General features: G+C 44.5%; 1 protein-coding gene across 1 annotated transcript; it reads right to left on the bottom strand.

Moving 5' to 3' along the window:
- Positions 1 to 1,120: 1,120 nt before the first annotated feature.
- On the bottom strand, positions 1,121 to 12,780 carry LOC109886126 (high-affinity choline transporter 1-like). Its single transcript, XM_031817258.1, has 5 exons — positions 12,123 to 12,780; positions 6,853 to 7,006; positions 5,628 to 5,845; positions 3,939 to 4,109; positions 1,121 to 2,126 (listed from the first exon to the last, which is right to left on the bottom strand). Exons 1-5 carry the CDS (start codon positions 12,243 to 12,245, stop codon positions 1,767 to 1,769), a joined length of 1,026 nt encoding a protein of 341 aa, XP_031673118.1. The 5' UTR covers positions 12,246 to 12,780; the 3' UTR covers positions 1,121 to 1,766.
- Between the last annotated feature and the right edge of the window lie 12,798 nt (positions 12,781 to 25,578).

Below are 25,578 nucleotides of genomic sequence, written 5' to 3'. Positions count from 1 at the left end.
TGCTCTTCAACCGATCGCTACCTGCACCTACCCGCCTGTCCAACATCACTACTCTGGACGGCTCTGACTTAGAATACGTGGACAACTACAAATACTTAGGTGTCTGGTTAGACTGTAAACTCTCCTTCCAGACCCATATCAAACATCTCCAATCCAAAGTTAAATCTAGAATTGGCTTCCTATTTCGCAACAAAGCATCCTTCACTCATGCTGCCAAACATACCCTTGTAAAACTGACCATCCTACCAATCCTCGACTTTGGCGATGTCATTTACAAAATAGCCTCCAATACCCTACTCAACAAATTGGATGCAGTCTATCACAGTGCAATCCGTTTTATCACCAAAGCCCCATATACTACCCACCATTGCGACCTGTACGCTCTCGTTGGCTGGCCCTCGCTTCATACTCGTCGCCAAACCCACTGGCTCCATGTCATCTACAAGACCCTGCTAGGTAAAGTCCCCCCTTATCTCAGCTCGCTGGTCACCATAGCATCTCCCACCTGTAGCACACGCTCCAGCAGGTATATCTCTCTAGTCACCCCCAAAACCAATTCTTTCTTTGGCCGCCTCTCCTTCCAGTTCTCTGCTGCCAATGACTGGAACGAACTACAAAAATCTCTGAAACTGGAAACACTTATCTCCCTCACTAGCTTTAAGCACCAACTGTCAGAGCAGCTCACAGATTACTGCATCTGTACATAGCCCACCTATAATTTAGCCCAAACAACTACCTCTTTCCCAACTGTATTTAATTTTTATTTATTTATTTATTTTGCTCCTTTGCACCCCATTATTTTTTATTTCTACTTTGCACATTCTTCCATTGCAAAACTACCATTCCAGTATTTTACTTGCTATATTGTATTTACTTTGCCATCATGGCCTTTTTTGCCTTTACCTCCCTTCTCACCTCATTTGCTCACATTGTATATAGACTTGTTTATACTGCATTATTGACTGTATGTTTGTTTTTTACTCCATGTGTAACTCTGTGTCGTTTTATCTGTCGAACTGCTTTGCTTTATCTTGGCCAGGTCGCAATTGTAAATGAGAACTTGTTCTCAACTTGCCTACCTGGTTAAATAAAGGTAAAATAAATAAATAAAAAAATAAAAAGGTAATCTGCTGGGGATGCGGTAATCTGATGGGGATGCGGTAATCTGGTGGGGATGTGTTAATCTGGTGGGGATGAGGTAATCTGCTGGGGATGAGGTAATCTGATGGGGATGCGGTAATCTGGTGGGGATGAGGTAATCTGATGGGGATGAGGTAATCTGGTGGGGATGAGGTAATCTGGTGGGGATGAGGTAATCTGATGAGGTAATCTGGTGGGGATGAGGTAGTCTGGGGTTGAGGTAATGAAGTTTCCCAGAAACACATATCATTAAGCCTACTCCTAGACTAAAGAGAGAGTTCACCCAAATGACATAATAGGATTGATTGCCTTACCCTGTAATCAGTCTATGGACAAGGTACGACTGCAATCCATGCTTTTGTGGAACAAATCCAATGCAAGTCGGTGGTACCGATGTTACAGCCTTTTTCATGCTTTATGTTCAAATCATGTAAGTAACTTAATTGAGCTACACAATCTATTTTAAATAGCCTTCTTTAGAATGATTTGAATGTTCAATAGATATTTCCTTTCTCTATCGTGTCCAATAAACAAAAAATATGCACCCAAAAAAAATCTAACAAAGTGCTTTGTGGTCCAGGGAAGTGTCTGGGAAACCGGCCTGTAAAAGTAGGTAGATCAAAACTTTAACACTTTGTGGTGTCAAGCATTGGCTCAGAGACTGCACCATCCTCCTCCTTCTCTTTCATCTCTCTGGCGCCACCAAGTGGCAAAGTCTGGAACTTCACCTGGAACACATCCCACCTCTCCGGCAACCAGACCTTATTGAACATCAGCTGAGCCAGCCAGGAGAAACCCAAGATGGCCGCCAGGGCCAGAAGCATACATATGGTCCTGATGGGGGAGTGCTGGACATAGACGCCGTCCTCCAGGGTGCATCCAGGGAAGTGGAGGACAGGGGAGAGGTTGAAGATGGGCTCCCCACAGAGGAGTCTCATCAGGCCCCCTACGAGGTATCCCACCACGGCTCCATAGCCGTTGGAGACCTGTTGGAAGATGAAGAGATTTGTTTTGAAGAAGTGATATTCTAGCCTAGCCTGATGACTCGCACTAACTTATTTTTCTGCTCTGTCGTTTCCTACATACTTTAGTTTCAGTGCCATCGTTGAGGTCGTTTGTGGGGACGAGGGGCAATGAGGGGCATTGTGCAAAACAGGGTCATCAGCGATTGGATCAAATCAAATTGTATTTGTCACATGCGCCGAATTCATTGAAATTCTTACTTACTGCAGGGGCAGTATTGAGTAGCTTGGATGAAAAGGTGCCCAGAGTAAACTGCCTGCTCCTCAGGCCCAGTTGCTAATATACGCATAGTATTATTAGTATTGGATAGAAAACACTCTGAAGTTTCTAAAACTGTTGGCTTTTGTGGCTGAACGCTGTTCTCAGATTATTGAATATTGTACTTTTGCCGTAAAGCTTTTTTGAAATCTGACACAGCGGTTGCATTAAGAACAAGTTTATCTTTAATCTTTAATTCTATGTAAAACATGTATCATTCATCAAAGTTTATGATGAGTATTTCTGTTATTTGATGTGGCTCTCTGCAATTTCTCTGGATATTTTAGAGGCATTTCTGAACATGGTGCCAATGTAAACTGAGGTTTTTGGATATAAATATGAACTTTATCAAACATATATGTATTGTGTAACATGAAGTCCTATGAGTGTCATCTGATGAAGATCATCAAAGGTTAGTGATTAATTGTATCTCTATTTCTGATTTTAGTGACTCCTGTCTTTGGCTGGAAAAATGACAGTTTTTCAGTTATTTTGCGGTGACCTAACATAATCGTTTGTGGTGCTTTCGCTGTAAAGCCTTTTTGAAATCGGACACTGTGGTGGGATTAAGAAGAAGTGTATCTTTAAAATGGTGTGAAATATTTGTATGTTTGAGGAATTTTAATAATGAGATTTCTGTTGTTTTGAATTTGGCGCCCTGCACTTTCACTGGCTGTTGTCATATCGATCGTTAACAGGATTGCAGCCCTAAGAAGTTTTAACCAATAATGCAGTTTTGTTTTTAGAGTAAAGAAATAAAAGTAACAAATAATTAAAGAGCAGCAGTAAAATAACTAATCAGAGTATCAAAGCCAATTACACATTTTCAAACCGCTGTTTTACCCACATGTGTTTTGGTTCTGGTCCAACCCATCGGTTTCTGGACCAATCAGACGGCCCTGAATGTGTTCACATTCGGTGAAGAATCGGGGAGGTACTCAGATCGAGACTCATTGTGGAGAAGAAACTAACGTCTGTGGGTGTGGCCTAGCATTTGGCTGGAGCAAGGACTCTGGGTAGCCAGATGAATTATAACCTGGGCCTGTATCCACAAAGCCTCTCTGAGTAAGAGTTCTGATCTAGGATCAGTTTAGCCTTTTAGTTCATAATGAATGAGATTATATGGACAGGTTGGAACCTGATCCTAGATCATAATGATTTAGATATGGACAGGTTGGGGCCTGAATCTAGATCAGCACTCCTACTCTAAGACGCTTTGTGGCTAGGGCCGGTTTGTGCTCTTGCCATCTCCATTGCTGTAGTTGTCAAGCCGACCATTTGGCATGATGTTGAGTGAGTTGGCATGACGACATCACAAACAGACTGGCACTCAGGCTAGTGACACACCAGCATGTTTGTGATGCAGGGAAAAGATAAGGCCCACACACACAATATCACCTCTGCATGTTACACACACACACACACACACACACACACACACACACACACACACACACACACACACACACACACACACACACACACACACACACACACACACACACACACACACACACCTGGAAGAAGAGGACGCAGATGAGCTGAGGGAAGATGATGGTGTAGGCGAGATCAGACGCCAGGATCCACAGGGCATAGGTACTGTTGTGGAGGAGAGTGAGGGCCATCCCACACAGCCCCACCACCACCACCGACACACGGATCACCCACTGTATCTCCCTGTCTGAGGCCTAGAGGAGAGATAGACACAAGATGGAGGCACAGTGGTCAGTACAAATCAAAGATGGAGGCACAGTGGTCAGGACAGATGAAAGATGGAGGCAGAGTGGGCAGGACAGATCCAAGATGGAGGCAGAGTGGGCAGGACAGATCCAAGATGGAGGCACAGTGGGCAGGACAGATCCAATATGGAGCCACAGTGATCAGGACAGATCCAAGATAGATGGAGGTACAGTGGTCAGGACAGAGCCAATATGGAGGCACAGTGGTCAGGACAGATCCAAGATGGAGGCACAGTGGTCTGGACAGATCCAAGATGGAGGCACAGTGGTCAGGACAGATCAAATATGGAGGAACAGTGGTTATAAACTCTCTAGATGTATGAGATACAGATCCCCCACTGAACCTCCCTGTGTGTCATCTGGAGAATGGGGGAGGCAGACACAAAATTGAGGAACAGCAGTTAAAGGGGTGGGTTCCTCTGCCCATGCATACCAGATCTTACAATGAGAGACAGACACAAAATGGAGGAACAGCAGTTAAAGGGGTGTGTTCCTCTGCCCATACATACCAGATCTTACAATGAGAGACAGACACAAAATGGAGGAACAGCAGTTAAAGGGGTGGGTTCCTCTGCCCATACATACCAGATCTTACAATGAGAGACAGACACAAAATGGAGGAACAGCAGTTAAAGGGGTGTGTTCCTCTGCCCATGCATACCAGATCTTACAATGAGAGACAGACACAAAATGGAGGAACAGCAGTTAAAGGGGTGTGTTCCTCTGCCCATGCATACCAGATCTTACAATGAGAGACAGACACAAAATGGAGGAACAGCAGTTAAAGGGGTGTGTTCCTCTGCCCATGCATACCAGATCTTACAATGAGAGACAGACACAAAATTGAGGAACAGCAGTTAAAGGGGTGTGTTCCTCTGCCCATGCATACCAGATCTTACAATGAGAGACAGACACAAAATGGAGGAACAGCAGTTAAAGGGGTGTGTTCCTCTGCCCCTTGAACAGCCCTGTGGTGTAATACTCAGAGAAGTCAGAAGAGCTTGAACAGCCCTGTGGTGTAATACTCAGAGAAGTCAGAAGAGCTTGAACAGCCCTGTGGTGTAATACTCAGAGAAGTCACAAGAGGGAGCACGGAGTTAGGCTATACGTCCCAAAATGCCATTACACTATAGAACCAAATGCAATGTTTTCAAATGTGAATTGAAAAATGTCTTGCCAATGTCCCAAAAATGGATTAAATTGGAAAAAAACACTGATTTATGCATTTAGTGGTGATTTTCTGAAACATGACCTATGACCTAGAACAGGACTAATGAACATAATGGATCATCTCCATTGAGAATGTGTTTCAGTTCTGGACTAGTAGGTTTATTCATCTGTGTCTGCGAAAACAGACCTAAATTCCTTAAGTCACCTCTACTGTATTGAGTATCTAGTCACACACAGATTTATTAGAACGAGGTGTAAGTGATGGGATAGAACGAAAGCCTGCAGCCAACTCTTCACCTGCTTCCTGATGATGTTCTTGTAGATGTTGGAGGAGAACATGGAGGCGGAGCTTAGGAGGCCAGAGTCCACGGATGACATCACTGCGGCGGCGATGGCCCCGATGCCGATGACGGACACGTAGGGCGGAGCCAGGTGCTGCAGGGCGATGGGGAGCACCAATCCGGTCTCGTTGCGCTCATACGGAGACGGAGACCCGTACGATGTCAGGTTCCAGTCTGGAGACACACCAGGAAGTGTCAATAAAGTTAGGTCATTTTGACAATCACACTTTGATGAAGTCTAAAAGCATAAACACGAGTACGCTGTGTATGAGTTATTGAAATTCTTTCATTTTGCAATCAGCTCATGTGAGCTGCAGGGAAACCAGATGCATTCAAGGGATCTCGTGCTCCACAGAGAGTAATAACAAACATGCACTCTAGCCACAACACCAGGTCACTGCCACTAGACTGGAGTGTGTTATGGTTCATGATGTGAGGTAGATGATAGGAGCAGTTTACGGACATCAGATAACAGACAAACCAGTCAACGACACACAACTCTTCTCCTCTGAAACTTTATATCCCCTTTAATAATATTAACTTGGAGGTGCTTATATTTGTCCGTTATTCTCGAACAAGAGAACATGTGTTTAATTGCTATATTGTAATTATTTCGCCACTATGGCCTATTTATTGCCTTATCTTACCTCATTTGCACACACTGTATACAGACTGTTTCTATGGTGTTATTGACTGTATGTTTGTTTTACTCCATGTGTAACTCTGTTGTTGTTTGTGTTGCTTTCCTTTATCTTGGCCAGGTCGCAGTTGTACATGAGTACTTCTTCTCAACTAGCCTACCTGGTTAAATAAAGGTGTTCTCAACTAGCCTACCTGGTTAAATAAAGGTGTTCTCAACTAGCCTACCTGGTTAAATAAAGGTGTTCTCAACTAGCCTACCTGGTTAAATAAAGGTGTTCTCAACTAGCCTACCTGGTTAAATAAAGGTGTTCTCAACTAGCCTACCTGGTTAAATAAAGGTGAAATAAAAAAATAAAATGTGTTTTTATCTACATTTCCCAACTCCCCCCTGAGACGCCGGCGGAGAGTTGGGGTCAGAGACGACCATTTTACTGACACCCCTGGAGCAATAAGGGTTTAAGTGCCTTGCACAAGGGCACAACAACAGATGATTCACCTCGTCCGCTCCGGGATTGGAAAAACTTTTTGTACTTTATTACCTGTGGAAGCGGCCACAGCCCCGACCAGGACAGAGGGGATCCCCAGGATGAGGACCATGGCAGCCGCCGCGAAGCAGGTGACCTGGGCGTTAAACGAGGAAGAGGCCGAAAGCGTCCTCTGGTGGAAACATTGGAAAGACAAGCTACCCAATGCCTGAGGAGAGATGGGAGGAGAGAGGGAGGATATGAGGGAGAGGATGGAGAGGAGGGAGAAGAAAGGGAGGAGGGGAGGCAGAAGAGGAGGGGAGGCAGAAGAGGAGGGGAGGATAAGGAGACCGAGGAGAAAGGGAAGATGACAAGGAGGATGACAAGAACATAAAGGAGGTTGTTAGATTGTGAAATGGTGGCAGGTAGCCTCACGGTTAAGGTTTGAATCCCTGAGCAGACTAGGTGATAAATCTGCCGAGGTGCCCTTGAGCAAGGCACTTAGCCCTTACGGCTCCTGTAAGTGACTCTGGATAAGAGTCCCTGCTAAATGACTTACATTAATAAGTTCTGTTTGTATTGTTTAAGGAGAAGTAGAATGCGGCCTTGAGTCTCCAGGATGTTTTTTGTATTGTAGAGTCATGGTGAGGTAGAGGAAAGGGCTGCTTGTGGTTTTTGGGGGGACTGTCTGTTAGAAAGTTTGAGACTGGAAACCACAGATAGGCTGCATGGCCTAACAACAACAAGATAAGATGGTGCCAACACTGGTTGAGATTGTAGAAACTCCTGGGTCATGGTTAACACAAGACCATGTCCTTAATGAGGGTGAAAGCGTTTGTGGAAAGTGCTGTGTCATGTTAGTGGAAAAATACTTGAATATCTCATGGTATGAGAGGGGGGAGCTTTGATAGGATGTGAGAGAGTGCTGCCATTCCAACGGTACGGGGATTCAGCTGTTGGGTCTCTTTTGCTATTACACAACTGAACTTCACTCAAAGTTTTGACTCAATTTGTAATGAAAGAGTGTATTGCATGTTGATTCCTCCTTATCAAGGTGGAGCAAAGAGTTTTGAGCAGTAGAGAAAATAAATGGTTGGAAGATAGAAGAGAGTATAGTGATATGACTGTAATGTAGAGAGGAGAGAGACTGGTGATATGACTGTAATGTAGAGAGTGGTGATATGACTGTAATGTAGAGACTGGTGATGTGACTGTAATGTAGAGACTGGTGATATGACTGTAATGTAGAGACTGGTGATATGACTGTAATGTAGAGACTGGTGATATGACTGTAATGTAGAGACTGGCGATATGACTGTAATGTAGAGGAGAGGAGAGACTGGTGATATGACTGTAATGTAGAGGAGAGGAGAGACTGGTGATATGACTGTAATGTAGAGGAGAGGAGAGAGACTGGTGATATGACTGTAATGTAGAGGAGAGGAGAGAGACTGGTGATATGACTGTAATGTAGAGGAGAGGAGAGACTGGTGATATGACAGTAATGTAGAGGATTGGAGAGACTGGTGATATGACTGTAATGTAGAGACTGGTGATATGACTGTAATGGAGAGGAGAGGAGAGACTGGTGATATGACTGTAATGTAGAGGAGAGGAGAGACTGGTGATATGACTGTAATGTAGAGGAGAGGAGAGACTGGTGATATGACTGTAATGTAGAGACTGGTGATATGACTGTAATGTAGAGGAGAGGAGAGACTGGTGATATGACTGTAATGTAGAGGAGAGGAGAGACTGGTGATATGACTGTAATGTAGAGGAGAGGAGAGACTGGTGATATGACTGTAATGTAGAGGAGAGGAGAGACTGGTGATATGACTGTAATGTAGAGGAGAGAAGAGACTGGTGATATGACTGTAATGTAGAGGAGAGAAGAGACTGGTGATATGACTGTAATGTAGAGGAGAGGAGAGACTGGTGATATGACTGTAATCTAGAGACTGGTGATATGACTGTAATGTAGAGACTGGTGATATGACTGTAATGTAGAGACTGGTGATATGACTGTAATGTAGAGACTGGTGATATGACTGTAATGTAGAGACTGGTGATGTGACTGTAATGTAGAGACTGGTGATATGACTGTAATGTAGAGGAGAGGAGAGACTGGTGATATGACTGTAATGTAGAGACTGGTGATGTGACTGTAATGTAGAGACTGGTGATATGACTGTAATGTAGAGGAGAGGAGAGACTGGTGATATGACTGTAATGTAGAGGAGAGGAGAGAGACTGGTGATATGACTGTAATGTAGAGGAGAGGAGAGACTGGTGATATGACTGTAATGTAGAGGAGAGGAGAGACTGGTGATATGACTGTAATGTAGAGGAGAGGAGAGAGACTGGTGATATGACCTCTAATGTAGAGGAGAGGAGAGAGACTGGTTATATGACTGTAATGTAGAGGAGTGGAGAGACTGGTGATATGACTGTAATGTAGAGACTGGTGATATGACTGTAATGTAGAGGAGAGAAGAGACTGGTTATATGACTGTAATGTAGAGGAGAGAAGAGACTGGTGATATGACTGTAATGTAGAGGAGATGAGAGACTGGTGATATGACTGTAATGTAGAGACTGGGGATATGACTGTAATGTAGAGACTGGTGATATGACTGTAATGTAGAGACTTGTGATGTGACTGTAATGTAGAGACTGGTGATATGATTGTAATGTAGAGACTGGTGATATGACTGTAATGTAGAGGAGAGGAGAGACTGGTGATATGACTGTAATGTAGAGGAGAGGAGAGGGACTGGTGATATGACTGTAATGTAGAGGAGTGGAGAGACTGGTGATATGACTGTAATGTAGAGACTGGTGATATGACTGTAATGTAGAGGAGAGAAGAGACTGGTTATATGACTGTAATGTAGAGGAGAGAAGAGACTGGTGATATGACTGTAATGTAGAGGAGATGAGAGACTGGTGATATGACTGTAATGTAGAGACTGGTGATATGACTGTAATGTAGAGACTGGTGATATGACTGTAATGTAGAGACTTGTGATGTGACTGTAATGTAGAGACTGGTGATATGATTGTAATGTAGAGACTGGTGATATGACTGTAATGTAGAGGAGAGGAGAGATTGGTGATATGACTGTAATGTAGAGGAGAGGAGAGAGACTGGTGATATGACTGTAATGTAGAGGAGTGGAGAGACTGGTGATATGACTGTAATGTAGAGACTGGTGATATGACTGTAATGTAGAGGAGTGGAGAGACTGGTGATATGACTGTAATGTAGAGACTGGTGATATGACTGTAATGTAGAGGAGAGGAGAGACTGGTGATATGACTGTAATGTAGAGGAGAGGAGAGACTGGTGATATGACTGTAATGTAGAGACTGGTGATATGACTGTAATGTAGAGGAGAGGAGAGAGACTGGTGATATGACTGTAATGTAGAGGAGAGGAGAGACTGGTGATATGACTGTAATGTAGAGGAGAGGAGAGACTGGTGATATGACTGTAATGTAGAGGAGAGGAGAGAGACTGGTGATATGACCTCTAATGTAGAGGAGAGGAGAGAGACTGGTTATATGACTGTAATGTAGAGGAGTGGAGAGACTGGTGATATGACTGTAATGTAGAGACTGGTGATATGACTGTAATGTAGAGGAGAGAAGAGACTGGTTATATGACTGTAATGTAGAGGAGAGAAGAGACTGGTGATATGACTGTAATGTAGAGGAGATGAGAGACTGGTGATATGACTGTAATGTAGAGACTGGGGATATGACTGTAATGTAGAGACTGGTGATATGACTGTAATGTAGAGACTTGTGATGTGACTGTAATGTAGAGACTGGTGATATGATTGTAATGTAGAGACTGGTGATATGACTGTAATGTAGAGGAGAGGAGAGACTGGTGATATGACTGTAATGTAGAGGAGAGGAGAGGGACTGGTGATATGACTGTAATGTAGAGGAGTGGAGAGACTGGTGATATGACTGTAATGTAGAGACTGGTGATATGACTGTAATGTAGAGGAGAGAAGAGACTGGTTATATGACTGTAATGTAGAGGAGAGAAGAGACTGGTGATATGACTGTAATGTAGAGGAGATGAGAGACTGGTGATATGACTGTAATGTAGAGACTGGTGATATGACTGTAATGTAGAGACTGGTGATATGACTGTAATGTAGAGACTTGTGATGTGACTGTAATGTAGAGACTGGTGATATGATTGTAATGTAGAGACTGGTGATATGACTGTAATGTAGAGGAGAGGAGAGATTGGTGATATGACTGTAATGTAGAGGAGAGGAGAGAGACTGGTGATATGACTGTAATGTAGAGGAGTGGAGAGACTGGTGATATGACTGTAATGTAGAGACTGGTGATATGACTGTAATGTAGAGGAGTGGAGAGACTGGTGATATGACTGTAATGTAGAGACTGGTGATATGACTGTAATGTAGAGACTGGTGATATGACTGTAATGTAGAGACTGGTGATATGACTGTAATGTAGAGACTGGTGATATGACTGTAATGTAGAGACTGGTGATATGACTGTAATGTAGAGAAGAGGAGAGAGACTGGTGATATGACTGTAATGTAGAGGAGAGGAGAGACTGGTGATATGACTGTAATGTAGAGGAGAGGAGAGGAGAGGCTGGTGATATGACTGTAATGTAGAGGAGAGGAGAGAGACTGGTGATATGACTGTAATGTAGAGGAGAGGAGAGACTGGTGATATGACTGTAATGTAGAGGAGAGGAGAGAGACTGGTGATATGACTGTAATGTAGAGGAGAGGAGAGAGACTGGTGATATGACTGTAATGTAGAGGAGAGGAGAGACTGGTGATATGACTGTAATGTAGAGGAGAGGAGAGAGACTGGTGATATGACTGTAATGTAGAGGAGAGGAGAGACTGGTGATATGACTGTAATGTAGAGGAGAGGAGAGACTGGTAATATGACTGTATTGTAGAGGAGAGGAGAGACTGGTGATATGACTGTAATGTAGAGGAGAGGAGAGACTGGTGATATGACTGTAATGTAGAGGAGAGGAGAGAGACTGGTGATATGACTGTAATGTAGAGGAGAGGAGAGACTGGTGATATGACTGTAATGTAGAGGAGAGGAGAGACTGGTGATATGACTGTAATGTAGAGGAGTGGAGAGACTGGTGATATGACTCTAATGTAGAGGAGTGGAGAGACTGGTGATATGACCGTAATGTAGCAGAGTATGCATATGTTTTACTTTTCAAATGCTTATTCAATCCTTATCTAACTGACTTGACTCATTTAACACATTAACAAATGAATCATCCGTCCATCCATCAATGAATCAGTTGATCTCACCACCAATAAGAAGTCATCAACCCACTTGAAGACCTTCCCCTTCTCCATGTGTCCCAGCCAGGGGGCCTGGTGGGTGTGGTTGAAGGCTGTCTGGGTGATGTCACCCACCACTGGGTTGACCATGAGGAACGGGACACACAGCCACTGGCAGCAGAGACAGAAAAGCCCAAATAAAAAATGATTAACTCCTGTCTTCGGGTGCAGCCACAATGAGACACATGAAAATACATTAAATTGTATATGATAATGATAATTTTATGTTTTCGTCCATCAGAAGTACATCCGTAGTCAACTATGTTCAGATGAGTTCCATCCGTTAAGAACGTTTGTGTGTTTTTTGTTGGGCAATTATCTCCGTTGTCAATCATCTGACAACAGATCACTCCTAGGTGTTGGCTCCATCCAAAATACTTGGACAATGTTTCCACGGCCTTACACTCTTACCAAGCTGGGGCGTTGTGTAACTATTCCCCAGGTTACTCTATCTAGAACCAACCTGGGTCTAGCATCTCACCAAGCTGGGGCGTTGTGTAACTATTCCCCAGGTTACTCTACCTAGAACCGACCTGGGTCCAGCATCTCACCAAGCTGGGGCGTTGTGTAACTATTCCCCAGGTTACTCTGTCTAGAACCGACCTGGGTCCAGCATCTCACCAACTTGTGCCAGCAGCATACCACCCTGCATACCACTGCTGGCTTGCTTCTGAAGCTAAGCAGGGTTGGTCCTGGTCAGAGACCAGATGCTGCTGGAAGTGGTGTTGGAGGGCCAGTTGGAGGCACTCTTTCCTCTGGTCTAAAATAAATATCCCAATCCCCCAGGGCAGTGATTGGGGACATTGCCCTGTGTAGGGTGTCTTTCAGATGGGACGTTAAATGGGTGTCCTGACTCTCTGTGGTCATTAAAGATCCCATGGTACTTATCGCAAGAGTAGGGGTGTTAACCCCGGTGTCCTGGCTAAATTCCCAATCTGGCCCTCAAACCATCACAGTCACCTAATAATCCCCAGTTTAAAATTGGCTCATTCATCCCCCTCCTCTTCTCCCCTGTAACTATTCCCCAGGTCATTGCTGCAAATGAGAATGTGTTCTCAGTCAACTTACCTGGTAAAATAATGGTGAATTAAAGAGTTGAACCTACATAAAGACAACCCTGACAGGTCCATCAGGAAAGAATGGCTGTGTCTACAATGGTACCTCTCCCTTATATAGAGCAGTACTTTGGACTGGGGCCCATTGAGAATATATAGAGAATAGGGTGTCATTATGGATGGATCCAGTGACTTGACACACTTTAACAGAGATGTAATGGTGTCCAAAACTGGCTAGAGGCTGAATGACTGTGTTTTTTGTGTCTGTGTATCTAAGTTGTTTGAAACAGGGTGGAATGTGGCTCCTGCTTTGGAACACCAGACAGTGACCTGCGGTTGAGATTCAACTGCACTCTGTGTATGTGTGTGTTTTGTGTGCAGCGAATGATTTAGTACTTTTGTGTTTACAAGTGATTATGTGTGTTGTGTGTTTTGAAACAGTTGTTTGTTTGTTGCTGTTGTTTTGTTGTACATATTACCTAGTCCGACGAGTGTGCAGGCGACCCACAGTGCATCCATTACAAGGGCAGGGAACACCAGAGCTCCACTCACTACTCTCCCATACTTGATCTGGAAGGGATCCATCATAGTAACATACTTCTTCTCCCTCATCGGCTTGGCAAAGAATATACCACCTGAGATAAACGAGGGAGAGAGGGGGGGGGGGGGGAGTGAGGGGTGGAGAGAGAGAGGAGGGAGAGAGGGGGGGGTGAGAGATAGAGGGGGGGAGTGAGGGGTGGAGAGAGAGAGGAGGGAGAGAGGGGGGGAGTGAGGGGAGGGGGGGAGAGAGGGGTGGAGAGAGAGAGGGGGGGAGTGAGAGAGAGGGGGGGAGTGAGAGAGAGTGAGGGGTGTGAGAGGGGTAGAGAGAGAGGAGGGAGGGGGAGAGAGGGGAGGGAGTGAGAGGGGGGAGTGAGAGAGAGGGGGAGAGGGAGGGGGTGGACAGAGAGAAAGGGGGGGTGAGAGGTGGAGAGAGAGAGGAGGGAGAGAGAGAGAGGGGGGGAGTGAGAGAGAGAGGGAGGGGTGAGAGGGGGAGAGAGGGGAGGGAGTGAGGGGGGGAGAGGGAGGGGGTGGACAGAGAGAGAGGGGAGAGAGAGGGAGGGGGTGGAGAGAGAGGGTGAAGTGAGAAAAGAGGGAGAGAGAGGGGGGAGTGAGAGAGAGAGGGGAGGGAGGGAGGGGAGAAGAGGGAGAGAGGGGAGGGAGGGAGGGGAGAAGAGGGAGAGAGGGGGGGGTGAGAGGGAGAGGAGGGTGAGAGAGAGAGGGGGTGAAGAGGGAGGGAGACAGAGAGGAGGGAGAGGAAGAGAGGGAGAGAGAGAGAGAGAGAGAGAGGAGGGAGAGAGAGAGGGGGGGTGAAGAGGGAGAGAGAGAGAGGAGGGAGAGGAAGAGAGGGAGAGAGGGGGGGAGAGGGAGGGGGTGGACAGAGAGAGAGGGGGGGGTGAGAGGGAGAGGAGGGTGAGAGAGAGAGGGGGTGAGGAGGGAGAGAGAGAGAGAGGGAGAGGAAGAGAGGGAGAGAGAGAGAGAGAGAGAGAGGAGGGAGAGGAAGAGAGGGAGAGAGAGAGAGGAGGGAGAGGAAGAAAGGGAGAGAGAGAGAGAGAGGAGGGAGAGGAAGAGAGGGAGAGAGGAGGGAGAGGAAGAGAGGGGGGGTGAAGAGGGAGATAGATCGAGGGAGAGAGAGAGAGGAGGGAGAGGAAGAGAGATAGGAGGAAGAGGAAGAGAGGGAGAGAGATAAAATAAACAGTGCACCAATAACAAGACGATAAGGTGTGTAGAATATTTGAATGAATTGAAGGTCAGTTAAAACCTACCGACTGGGATGTGTGTTTCAGCACAACAATGTCCCGCCACTTTAAATATTGGAAACTTTGATATTCTTACATTTTTCAATGATTATTTCTGATTGTGAAATATTAAACTTTGTGTGTGTGTGTGTTTGTGCGCGTCTTACCGATGATGAAGGAGACGGAGCTCTGTAGGGGCATGAAAGCCCAGACCAGACCCAGGGTAGGGTTATAGACAACCTCTGCTATCCCTACGATAAAGCCTCCTCCAACCCACGTAGCTGCAGGACACACACACACACACACACATATATACACACACACACACATACACATACACATACACACACACGCACACACACACACATACACACACGCACACATACACACACACACACACACACACACACACACACACACACTGTTTGTCCAAAGGTAAGGAATGATCTATACTGTCTCTACAGTACAGTGTGAATACAGTAATAGTGAGTATAGTTGTAAAGATACAGTGTGAATACAGTAATAGTGAGTATAGTTGTAAAGGTGCAGTGTGAATACAGTAATACTGAGTATAGTTGTAAAGGTACAGTGTGAATACAGTAATAGTGAGTATAGTTGTAAAGGTACAGTGTGAATACAGTAATAGTGAGTATAGTTGTAAAGGTACAGTGTGAATACAGTAATAGTGAGTATAGTTGTAAAGGTACAGTGTGAATACAGTAATAGTGAGTATAGTTGTAAAGGTACAGTGTGAATACAGTAATAGTGAGTATAGTTGTAAAGCATTACACAGATCTAAAGACATGGCCACACCTCACCTACCAGTCATGGTGAATATTCCCACAAGCAGGCCGATATTCCTGTCTCCCAGTAAGGTTATCTCTGTCTTGTCTCCCGTGCTTTTCTTCTCCATAGCCCTGGACCTCCGTGCCGCCCACAAACCTGTCCCCAGGACCAGCAGATAGAACACTGCCATGGCAACCACACCTGGAATGTTCAGAACCATGGTGGAACACTGGAACGCTCACAGAAAGAACAGTGACTCTGAACACTCCCAGACAGAACACTGACTCTGAACACTCCCAGACAGAACACTGACTCTGAACACTCCCAGACAGAACACTGACTCTGAACACTCCCAGACAGAACACTGACTCTGAACACTCCCAGACAGAACACTGACTCTGAACACTCCCAGACAGAACACTGACTCTGAACACTCCCAGACAGAACACTGACTCTGAACACTCCCAGACAGAACACTGACTCTGAACACTCCCAGACAGAACACTGACTCTGAACACTCCCAGACAGAACACTGACTGTCAGGAGTTCTGTCTACTGAGTTGCAGTAGTAGTGGCAGTATAGTCTTGTTCCTGGTTTGATAGTTCAGAGCGCCTGCTCTTTTCTACTTCTGGCTTGATTGGTCACAGTGGAGGAGGAGTAAAGGGAAGTGGGCAGGGCATTCCAAGTAGTAAGGAAAGAATATGGTGATGAGTAGATAAATAGTAAGAAGTAAGGAGAGCATGAAGTCATTGGTAGATAAATAGTAAGAAGTAAGGAGAGCATGAAGTCATTGGTAGATAAATAGTAAGAAGTAAGGAGAGCATGAAGTCATTGGTAGATAAATAGTAAGAAGTAAGGAGAGCATGAAGTCATTGGTAGATAAATAGTAAGAAGTAAGGAGAGCATGAAGTCATTGGTAGATAAATAGTAAGAAGTAAGGAGAGCATGAAGTCATTGGTAGATAAATAGTAAGAAGTAAGGAGAGCATGAAGTCATTGGTAGATAAATAGTAAGAAGTAAGGAGAGCATGAAGTCATTGGTAGATAAATAGTAAGAAGTAAGGGGAGCATGAAGTCATTGGTAGATAAATAGTAAGAAGTAAGGAGAGCATGAAGTCATTGGTAGATAAATAGTAAGAAGTAAGGAGAGCATGAAGTCATTGGTAGATAAATAGTAAGAAGTAAGGAGAGCATGAAGTCATTGGTAGATAAATAGTAAGAAGTAAGGAGAGCATGAAGTCATTGGTAGATAAATAGTAAGAAGTAAGGAGAGCATGAAGTCATTGGTAGATAAATAGTAAGAAGTAAGGGGAGCATGAAGTCATTGGTAGATAAATAGTAAGAAGTAAGGGGAGCATGAAGTCATTGGTAGATAAATAGTAAGAAGTAAGGAGAGCATGAAGTCATTGGTAGATAAATAGTAAGAAGTAAGGAGAGCATGAAGTCATTGGTAGATAAATAGTAAGAAGTAAGGAGAGCATGAAGTCATTGGTAGATAAATAGTAAGAAGTAAGGAGAGCATGAAGTCATTGGTAGATAAATAGTAAGAAGTAAGGAGAGCATGAAGTCATTGGTAGATAAATAGTAAGAAGTAAGGAGAGCATGAAGTCATTGGTAGATAAATAGTAAGAAGTAAGGAGAGCATGAAGTCATTGGTAGATAAATAGTAAGTAGTAAGGAGAGCATGAAGTCATTGGTAGATAAATAGTAAGAAGTAAGGGGAGCATGAAGTCATTGGTAGATAAATAGTAAGAAGTAAGGAGAGCATGAAGTCATTGGTAGATAAATAGTAAGAAGTAAGGAGAGCATGAAGTCATTGGTAGATGAATAGTAAGAAGTAAGGGGAGCATGAAGTCCTTTATAAATGATAAAACAGCATACCTGGGGCTCACCTAATACTGACAGTCTGTACCTGGAGAGGTCATAGGATGGTGTCAAAACCTAAAGTTACTGAGTACCTCTTTTGGGAGTTCCCTTACTGTTACCACAATGTTTTTCTCCATGGTTACGGGAAAATAAAATACAAAACTTGTCAGAGTTAGCAACAGTAACTAAGGTGGCGGGGCTTAGTGAAGGGTCAATTCACAGCACATATTGATGGGTACACTTCAGAGGAGGCTGGTGGATCTAAGGAGGATTGGCTCATTGTAATGGCTGGAATAGAATCAATGGAATGGTATCAAACACACACTGTTTGTTTGACTCGGGTTCCATTTATTCCATTCCAGCCATTACAATGAGCCTGTCCTCCAATAGGTCCTCCCACCAGCCTCCTGTGGTACACGTTCTGCTTTTACTTCCTGCTTGGCTCCAATGACTACACTCAAATGATGTATATAAACCCTGGATTGCAGATGCTATGTATTAGCCAATGAGAGTCTTTGAAGCCATCGGTCGGCCATATTGGAACTCCCCAGAAGGAGCAGTCATCCAAAGGAATTAATGGAATTCCACAGTATTTCAATAAAATGTTTCAAGGACAAATTTACATGTATTTAATTATTTTTTTGCTGTTGTAGTCGGGACAGTATCTTTATTCATCTCTAACAAGGATATTTTAAGGAAAATGCTTTAACATATTTTTTTATTTAGTGTTTTATAATCTTTAGCTCACATAACAGAGTTATAAAGTATACCTCAATCAATCAATCAATTTGTTTTGTTGCATCAACCGATGTCACAAAGTGCTGTACAGAAACCCAGCCTAAAACCCCCAAACAGCAAGCAATGCAGATGTAGAAGCACGGCGGCTTTGAAAAAGACAAAAAAAACTTGGAAGAAACCTAGAGAGGAACCAGGCTCTGAGGGGTGGCCAGTTCCTCTTCCGGCTGTGCTGTGTTAAGGTATCTGTAATAGAATAAAGTGATAAAACGTAAATGTAGACATAAAAAAATGAATTTCTATAGCTTCCATGATAGTTTTACAACAGTGAGGGATTACCAAGATGGAGGCACGGTGGCTTCAAACCACCCCAATCAGTCATCTAGTGCATTTATAAATCGTTGGTAAGCTCAACGTCCACTTATAATGACATGCATGGCGACTCCCTTTCTATTCATTCTGTTTCAATGACTCACGCAGCGACAGCACCTGGGGCGCAGTGAGCACCGTGAGTGAGGTGCTGAAAGATTCATTTTCACAGGCATAGAAGTTGGTGGAATTTACCGGAAAGTCTACTCAAATGTGATGTTGTCCTCGTGTTTCTTTGCTATTTACATTGTTTTCTTCACATGCGAGGTTGTTTTTCAATGTTAGTTTGAGCTTTGCTCAACTGTTAGAGAAGAGACAACCCCACTTCTAAAGTCCATTACAACCCACTAGCGCACATACATGACACACTATATCTGGATAAACTACTGAAGTCTCACCACAGTTTATTACCACTTAGCAGACAGTTCCAGTCTCACCCAGATAGATTAAAAAACAGGAGTGGACTCAGGACACAACTTGTGGGACCCCGAGCCTCAGGTGTGAAGGTTAAAAACAGGAGTGGTCTCAGGACCGCAATTCAACACATTTTGCCATGGGGCAGATAGAAAATGTTGCTGTTTTAAAGCTAATTTCCTGCAACTCAACACATTTTGCCATGAGGCTTAGAGAAAATGTTGCATTTTAATTTTTTTTTGCCATGGCTTATGATCTGCATATATGCTTTGTGGCACTACGGGGGGGGGCTAAGACTAAACTACATCCGCAGATCACTGACTCTATATAATGTCTCAGCTAAGACTAAACTACATCCACAGATCACTGACTCTATATAATGTCTCAGCTAAGACTAAACTACATCCACAGATCACTGACTCTATATAATGTCTCAGCTAAGACTAAACTACATCCACAGATCACTGACTCTATATAATGTCTCAGCTAAGACTAAACTACATCCGCAGATCACTGACTCTATATAATGTCTCAGCTAAGACTAAACTACATCCACAGATCACTGACTCTATATAATGTCTCAGCTAAGACTAAACTACATCCACAGATCACTGACTCTATATAATGCCTCAGCTAAGACTAAACTACATCCACAGATCACTGACTCTATACAATGTCTCAGCTAAGACTAAACTACATCCACAGATCACTGACTCTATATAATGTCTCAGCTAAGACTAAACTACATCCACAGATCACTGACTCTATATAATGTCTCAGCTAAGACTAAACTACATCCACAGATCACTGACTTTATATAATGTCTCAGCTAAGACTAAACTACATCCACAGATCACTGACTCTATATAATGTCTCAGCTAAGACTAAACTACATCCACAGATCACTGACTCTATATAATGTCTCAGCTAAGACTAAACTACATCCACAGATCACTGACTCTATATAATGTCTCAGCTAAGACTAAACTACATCCACAGATCACTGACTCTATATAATGTCTCAGCTAAGACTAAACTACGTCTGCAGATCACTGACTCTATATAATGTCTCAGCTAAGACTAAACTACATACACAGATCACTGACTCTATATAATGCCTCAGCTAAGACTAAACTACATCCGCAGATCACTGACTCTATATAATGTCTCAGCTAAGACTAAACTACATCCACAGATCACTGACTCTATATAATGTCTCAGCTAAGACTTAACTACATCCACAGATCACTGACTCTATATAATGTCTCAGCTAAGACTAAACTACATCCACAGATCACTGACTCTATATAATGTCTCAGCTAAGACTAAACTACATCCACAGATCACTGACTCTATATAATGCCTCAGCTAAGACTAAACTACATCCGCAGATCACTGACTCTATATAATGTCTCAGCTAAGACTAAACTACATCCACAGATCACTGACTCTATATAATGTCTCAGCTAAGACTAAACTACATCCACAGATCACTGACTCTATATAATGTCTCAGCTAAGATCAAACTACATCCACAGATCACTGACTCTATATAATGTCTCAGCTAAGACTAAACTACATCCACAGATCACTGACTCTATATAATGTCTCAGCTAAGACTAAACTACATCCACAGATCACTGACTCTATATAATGCCTCAGCTAAGACTAAACTACATCCACAGATCACTGACTCTATATAATGTCTCAGCTAAGACTAAACTACATCCGCAGATCACTGACTCTATATAATGCCTCAGCTAAGACTAAACTACATCCACAGATCACTGACTCTATATAATGCCTCAGCTAAGACTAAACTACATCCGCAGATCACTGACTCTATTTAATGTCTCAGCTAAGACTAAACTACATCCACAGATCACTGACTCTATATAATGCCTCAGCTAAGACTAAACTACATCCACAGATCACTGACTCTATATAATGTCTCAGCTAAGACTAAACTACATCCACATATCACTGACCCTATATAATGTCTCAGCTAAGACTAAACTACATCCACAGATCACTGACCCTATATAATGTCTCAGCTAAGACTAAACTACATCCACAGATCACTGACTCTATATAATGTCTCAGCTTAGACTAAACTACATCCACAGATCACTGACTCTATATAATGTCTCAGCTAAGACTAAACTACATCCACAGATCACTGACTCTATATAATGCCTCAGCTAAGACTAAACTACATCCACAGATCACTGACTCTATATAATGCCTCAGCTAAGACTAAACTACATCCACAGATCACTGACTCTATATAATGCCTCAGCTAAGACTAAACTACATCCACAGATCACTGACTCTATATAATGTCTCAGCTAAGACTAAACTACATCTACATGATGTGATAGAGACAGGGTGAAAGGTGAAGGAGAGAGAAGGAGAGAGAGAAAAAGAGGGAAGGAGAGAGGAGAGAGGGAAGGAGAGAGGGAAGGAGAGAGAAGGAGAGAGAGAAAAAGAGGGAAGGAGAGAGGGAAGGAGAGAGGGAAGGAGAGAGAGAAAAAGAGGGAAGGAGAGAGAGAAGGAGAGAGAGAAAAAGAGGGAAGGAGAGAGAAGGAGAGAGAGAAAAAGAGGGAAGGAGAGAGAAGGAGAGAGAGAAAAGAGGGAAGGAGAGAGAAGGAGAGAGAGAAAAAGAGGGAAGGAGAGAGGGAAGGAGAGAGAGAAAAAGAGGGAAGGAGAGAGGGAAGGAGAGAGGGAAGGAGAGAGGCTTTTCAGTGATTATTTAGACTAGAGTGGGAGAATCCAAAACAACTTCAGTTTGTGCTGTAATAACAACATACATGAAAACAATATGACGAAACCAAGGTCGTAGGTTCAACAACCATACCGGGCCAAGGGAACTTGGCTCTACTGTGTCTCTGGTGAACCAGGGATCTGTCCACTTCCCAGCTGTCATCAGTATCAGGGTCTATGTAACGGTTAGCTCTCTGGACATTGAATCCACTGATCCATGTTCAAATCTCTGTAAAAATCTCATTGTATTGGTCACATGCGTGGAATACAACAGGTGTAGACATCACAGTGAAATGCTGAATACAACAGGTGTAGACATCACAGTGAAATGCTGAATACAACAGGTGTAGACATCACAGTGAAATGCTGAATACAACAGGTGTAGACATCACAGTGAAATGCTGAATACAACAGGTGTAGACATCACAGTGAAATGCTGAATACAACAGGTGTAGACATCACAGTGAAATGCTGAATACAACAGGTGTAGACATCACAGTGAAATGCTGAATACAACAGGTGTAGACATCACAGTGAAATGCTTACTTACAGTTAAGAAAAGATTTACCGAATATTTTTTTATATTTTTTTATTAACACAATAAAATAACAATAACGAGGCTATATACAGGTGGTACCGGTAACAAGTCAATGTGTAGAGGGTACACGTTAGTCGAGGTAATTGAGGTAATATGTACCTTTAGCTAGAACCTGCTTGGCTTTTGCAGTAAAATAGTAGCCCATCGTCCTATCAACACGCTCAAACTGAGGATGGGGATAAACAGTTCCTGCTATGGAGTCAGCGATGCCTGAGGCAAGGGAGGCAAACCAGTTCCTGCTATGGAGTCAGCGATGTCTGAGGCAAGGGAGGCAAACCAGTTCCTGCTATGGAGTCAGCGATGCCTGAGGCAAGGGAGGCAAACCAGTTCCTGCTATGGAGTCAGCGATGTCTGAGGCAAGGGAGGCAAACCAGTTCCTGCTATGGAGTCAGCGATGCCTGAGGCAAGGGAGGCAAACCAGTTCCTGCTATGGAGTCAGCGATGTCTGAGGCAAGGGAGGCAAACCAGTTCCTGCTATGGAGTCAGCGATGCCTGAGGCAAGGGAGGCAAACCAGTTCCTGCTATGGAGTCAGCGATGCCTGAGGCAAGGGAGGCAAACCAGTTCCTGCTATGGAGTCAGCGATGCCTGAGGCAAGGGAGGCAAACCAGTTCCTGTCAGTTCCTGTCAGACACCCCAACTAAACACCATCATCCCCAACACTGTCAGACACCCCAACTCAACACCATCACCCCAACACTGTCAGACACCCCAACTAAACACCATCACCCCAACACTGTCAGACACCCCAAATAACACCATCAACCCTGACACTGTCAGACACCCCAACTAAACACCATCACCCCAACACTGTCACACAACCCAACTCAACACCAGCACCCCCAACACTTTCAGACACCCCAACTAAACACCATCACCCCAACAACATGCCAGACACCACAACTAAACACCATCACCCCAACAACATGTCAGACACCCCAACTAAACACCATCATCCCAACACTGTCAGACACCCCAAATAACACCATCAACCCTGACACTGTCAGACACCCCAACTAAACACCATCACCCCAACACTGTCAGACACCCCAACTCAACACCATCACCCCAACACTTTCAGACACCCCAACTCTACCTCCTCTTCCTCCACCTCCTACTCCTCTACCTCCTCTTCCTCCACCTCCTACTCCTCTTCCTCCACCTCCTACTCCTCTACCTCCTCTTCCTCCACCTCCTACTCCTCTACCTCCTCTTCCTCCACCTCCTACTCCTCTACCTCCTCTTCCTCCAACTCCTACTCCTCTACCTCCTCTTCCTCCACCTCCTACTCCTCTACCTCCTCTTCCTCCACCTCCTACTCCTCTACCTCCTCTTCCTCCACCTCCTACTCCTCTACCTCCTCTTCCTCCACCTCCTACTCCTCTACCTCCTCTTCCTCCACCTCCTACTCCTCTACCTCCTCTTCCTCCACCTCCTACTCCTCTACCTCCTCTTCCTCCACCTCCTACTCCTCTACCTCCTCTTCCTCCAACTCCTACTCCTCTACCTCCTCTTCCTCCACCTCCTACTCCTCTACCTCCTCTTCCTCCACCTCCTACTCCTCTACCTCCTCTTCCTCCACCTCCTACTCCTCTACCTCCTCTTCCTCCACCTCCTACTCCTCTACCTCCTCTTCCTCCACCTCCTACTCCTCTACCTCCTCTTCCTCCAACTCCTACTCCTCTACCTCCTCTTCCTCCACCTCCTACTCCTCTACCTCCTCTTCCTCCACCTCCTACTCCTCTACCTCCTCTTCCTCCACCTCCTACTCCTCTACCTCCTCTTCCTCCACCTCCTACGCCTCTACCTCCTCTTCTATCGCCACCTTTTTTTTATCTCTCTGGCGCCTCCCTGTGACTTCAAACAGAACACATCCCACCTCTCAGGCAGCCAGCCCTTATTGAACATCAGCTGAGCCAGCCAGGAGCAACCCGAGATGGCAGGAAGTTTTGCCCCATTTATGTACTGGGCATTACGCACTACCTTCTGTCGGGCCTTGTGGTTGGAGGCTGAGCAGTTGCCATACCAGGCAGTGATGCAACCCGTCAGGATGCTCTCGATGGTGCAGCTGTAGAACCTTTTGTGGATCCAGGCCAAATCCATCCTCTCCTGAGCTGGACAGGTTTTACCGTGCCCTCTCCACGACTGTCTTGATGTGCTTGGACCATGTTAGTTTGTTGGTGATGGCCCTCTCCACGACTGTCTTGGTGTGCTTGGACCATGTTAGTTTGTTGGTGATGTGCCCTCTCCACAACTGTCTTGGTGTGCTTGGACCATGTTAGTTTGTTGGTGATGTGCCCTCTCCACGACTGTCTTGGTGTGCTTGGACCATGTTAGTTTGTTGGTGATGTGTCCTCTCCACGACTGTCTTGGTGTGCTTGGACCATGTTAGTTTGTTGGTGATGTGGACGCCAAGGAACTTGAAGCTCTTCAAGCTGCTCCGCTACAACCCCGTCGATAAGAATATTACCGAATGTAGAATGTCAGCCCTTCATGTGTAGCAATGACTTGCAACTGAAACCATCCTTCATTTGGACAGCAATATTCTATTTAACAGAAGAGGATTATGTCACCTGGTATGGCCTCCTGAGACTTGAATACTCTTCTGAAGGGTTCAGATTTTACTGTCCTTGGTTCCCCCGGAAACCCAGAAAGCATTTTCTGCCATGTACCGGTATCAACTGGTCTACCCTGCCATGTACCGGTATCAACTGGGCTACCCTGCCATGTACCAGTATCAACTGGGCTACCCTGCCATGTACCGGTATCAACTGGTCTACCCTGCCATGTACCGGTATCAACTGGGCTACCCTGCCATGTACCGGTATCAACGGGGCTACCCTGCCATGTACCAGTATCAACTGGGCTACCCTGCCATGTACCGGTATCAACTGGGCCACCCTACCATGTAACAACTTGGAAATCTGTATATTTCCAACACAAATGATGTGATGAGAGCGAAAAAGTCTGAAAAACATCAACTTTTTGGGGGCAGCAAGTAGGCTTTTAGTAAACGCACGAGGCACTCATAGTAAGCATTTCCTTTAGGCTAGTCATCCATGTG

Source organism: Oncorhynchus kisutch, unplaced genomic scaffold (assembly GCF_002021735.2).
Source record: "Oncorhynchus kisutch isolate 150728-3 unplaced genomic scaffold, Okis_V2 scaffold968, whole genome shotgun sequence".
NCBI classification, from domain to species: domain Eukaryota; kingdom Metazoa; phylum Chordata; class Actinopteri; order Salmoniformes; family Salmonidae; genus Oncorhynchus; species Oncorhynchus kisutch.
Note: the sequence above shows the minus strand (reverse complement) of the source record. Positions and strands in the feature narration are given on the sequence as shown.

What these genes read in the sequence shown, in the direction of transcription:
- LOC109886126 (XM_031817258.1), bottom strand. Translation starts at nt 12,245, where the DNA reads ATGGTCAACCCAGTGGTGGGTGACATCACCCAGACAGCCTTCAACCAC. An exon ending in AGAACATCATCAGGAAGCAG is followed by an intron (nt 4,110 to 5,627) that starts GTGAAGAGTTGG and finishes TCTCTCCTCTAG; the next exon opens with GCCTCAGACAGGGAGATACA. An exon ending in TCTGCGTCCTCTTCTTCCAG is followed by an intron (nt 2,127 to 3,938) that starts GTGTGTGTGTGT and finishes ATCTTCCAACAG; the next exon opens with GTCTCCAACGGCTATGGAGC.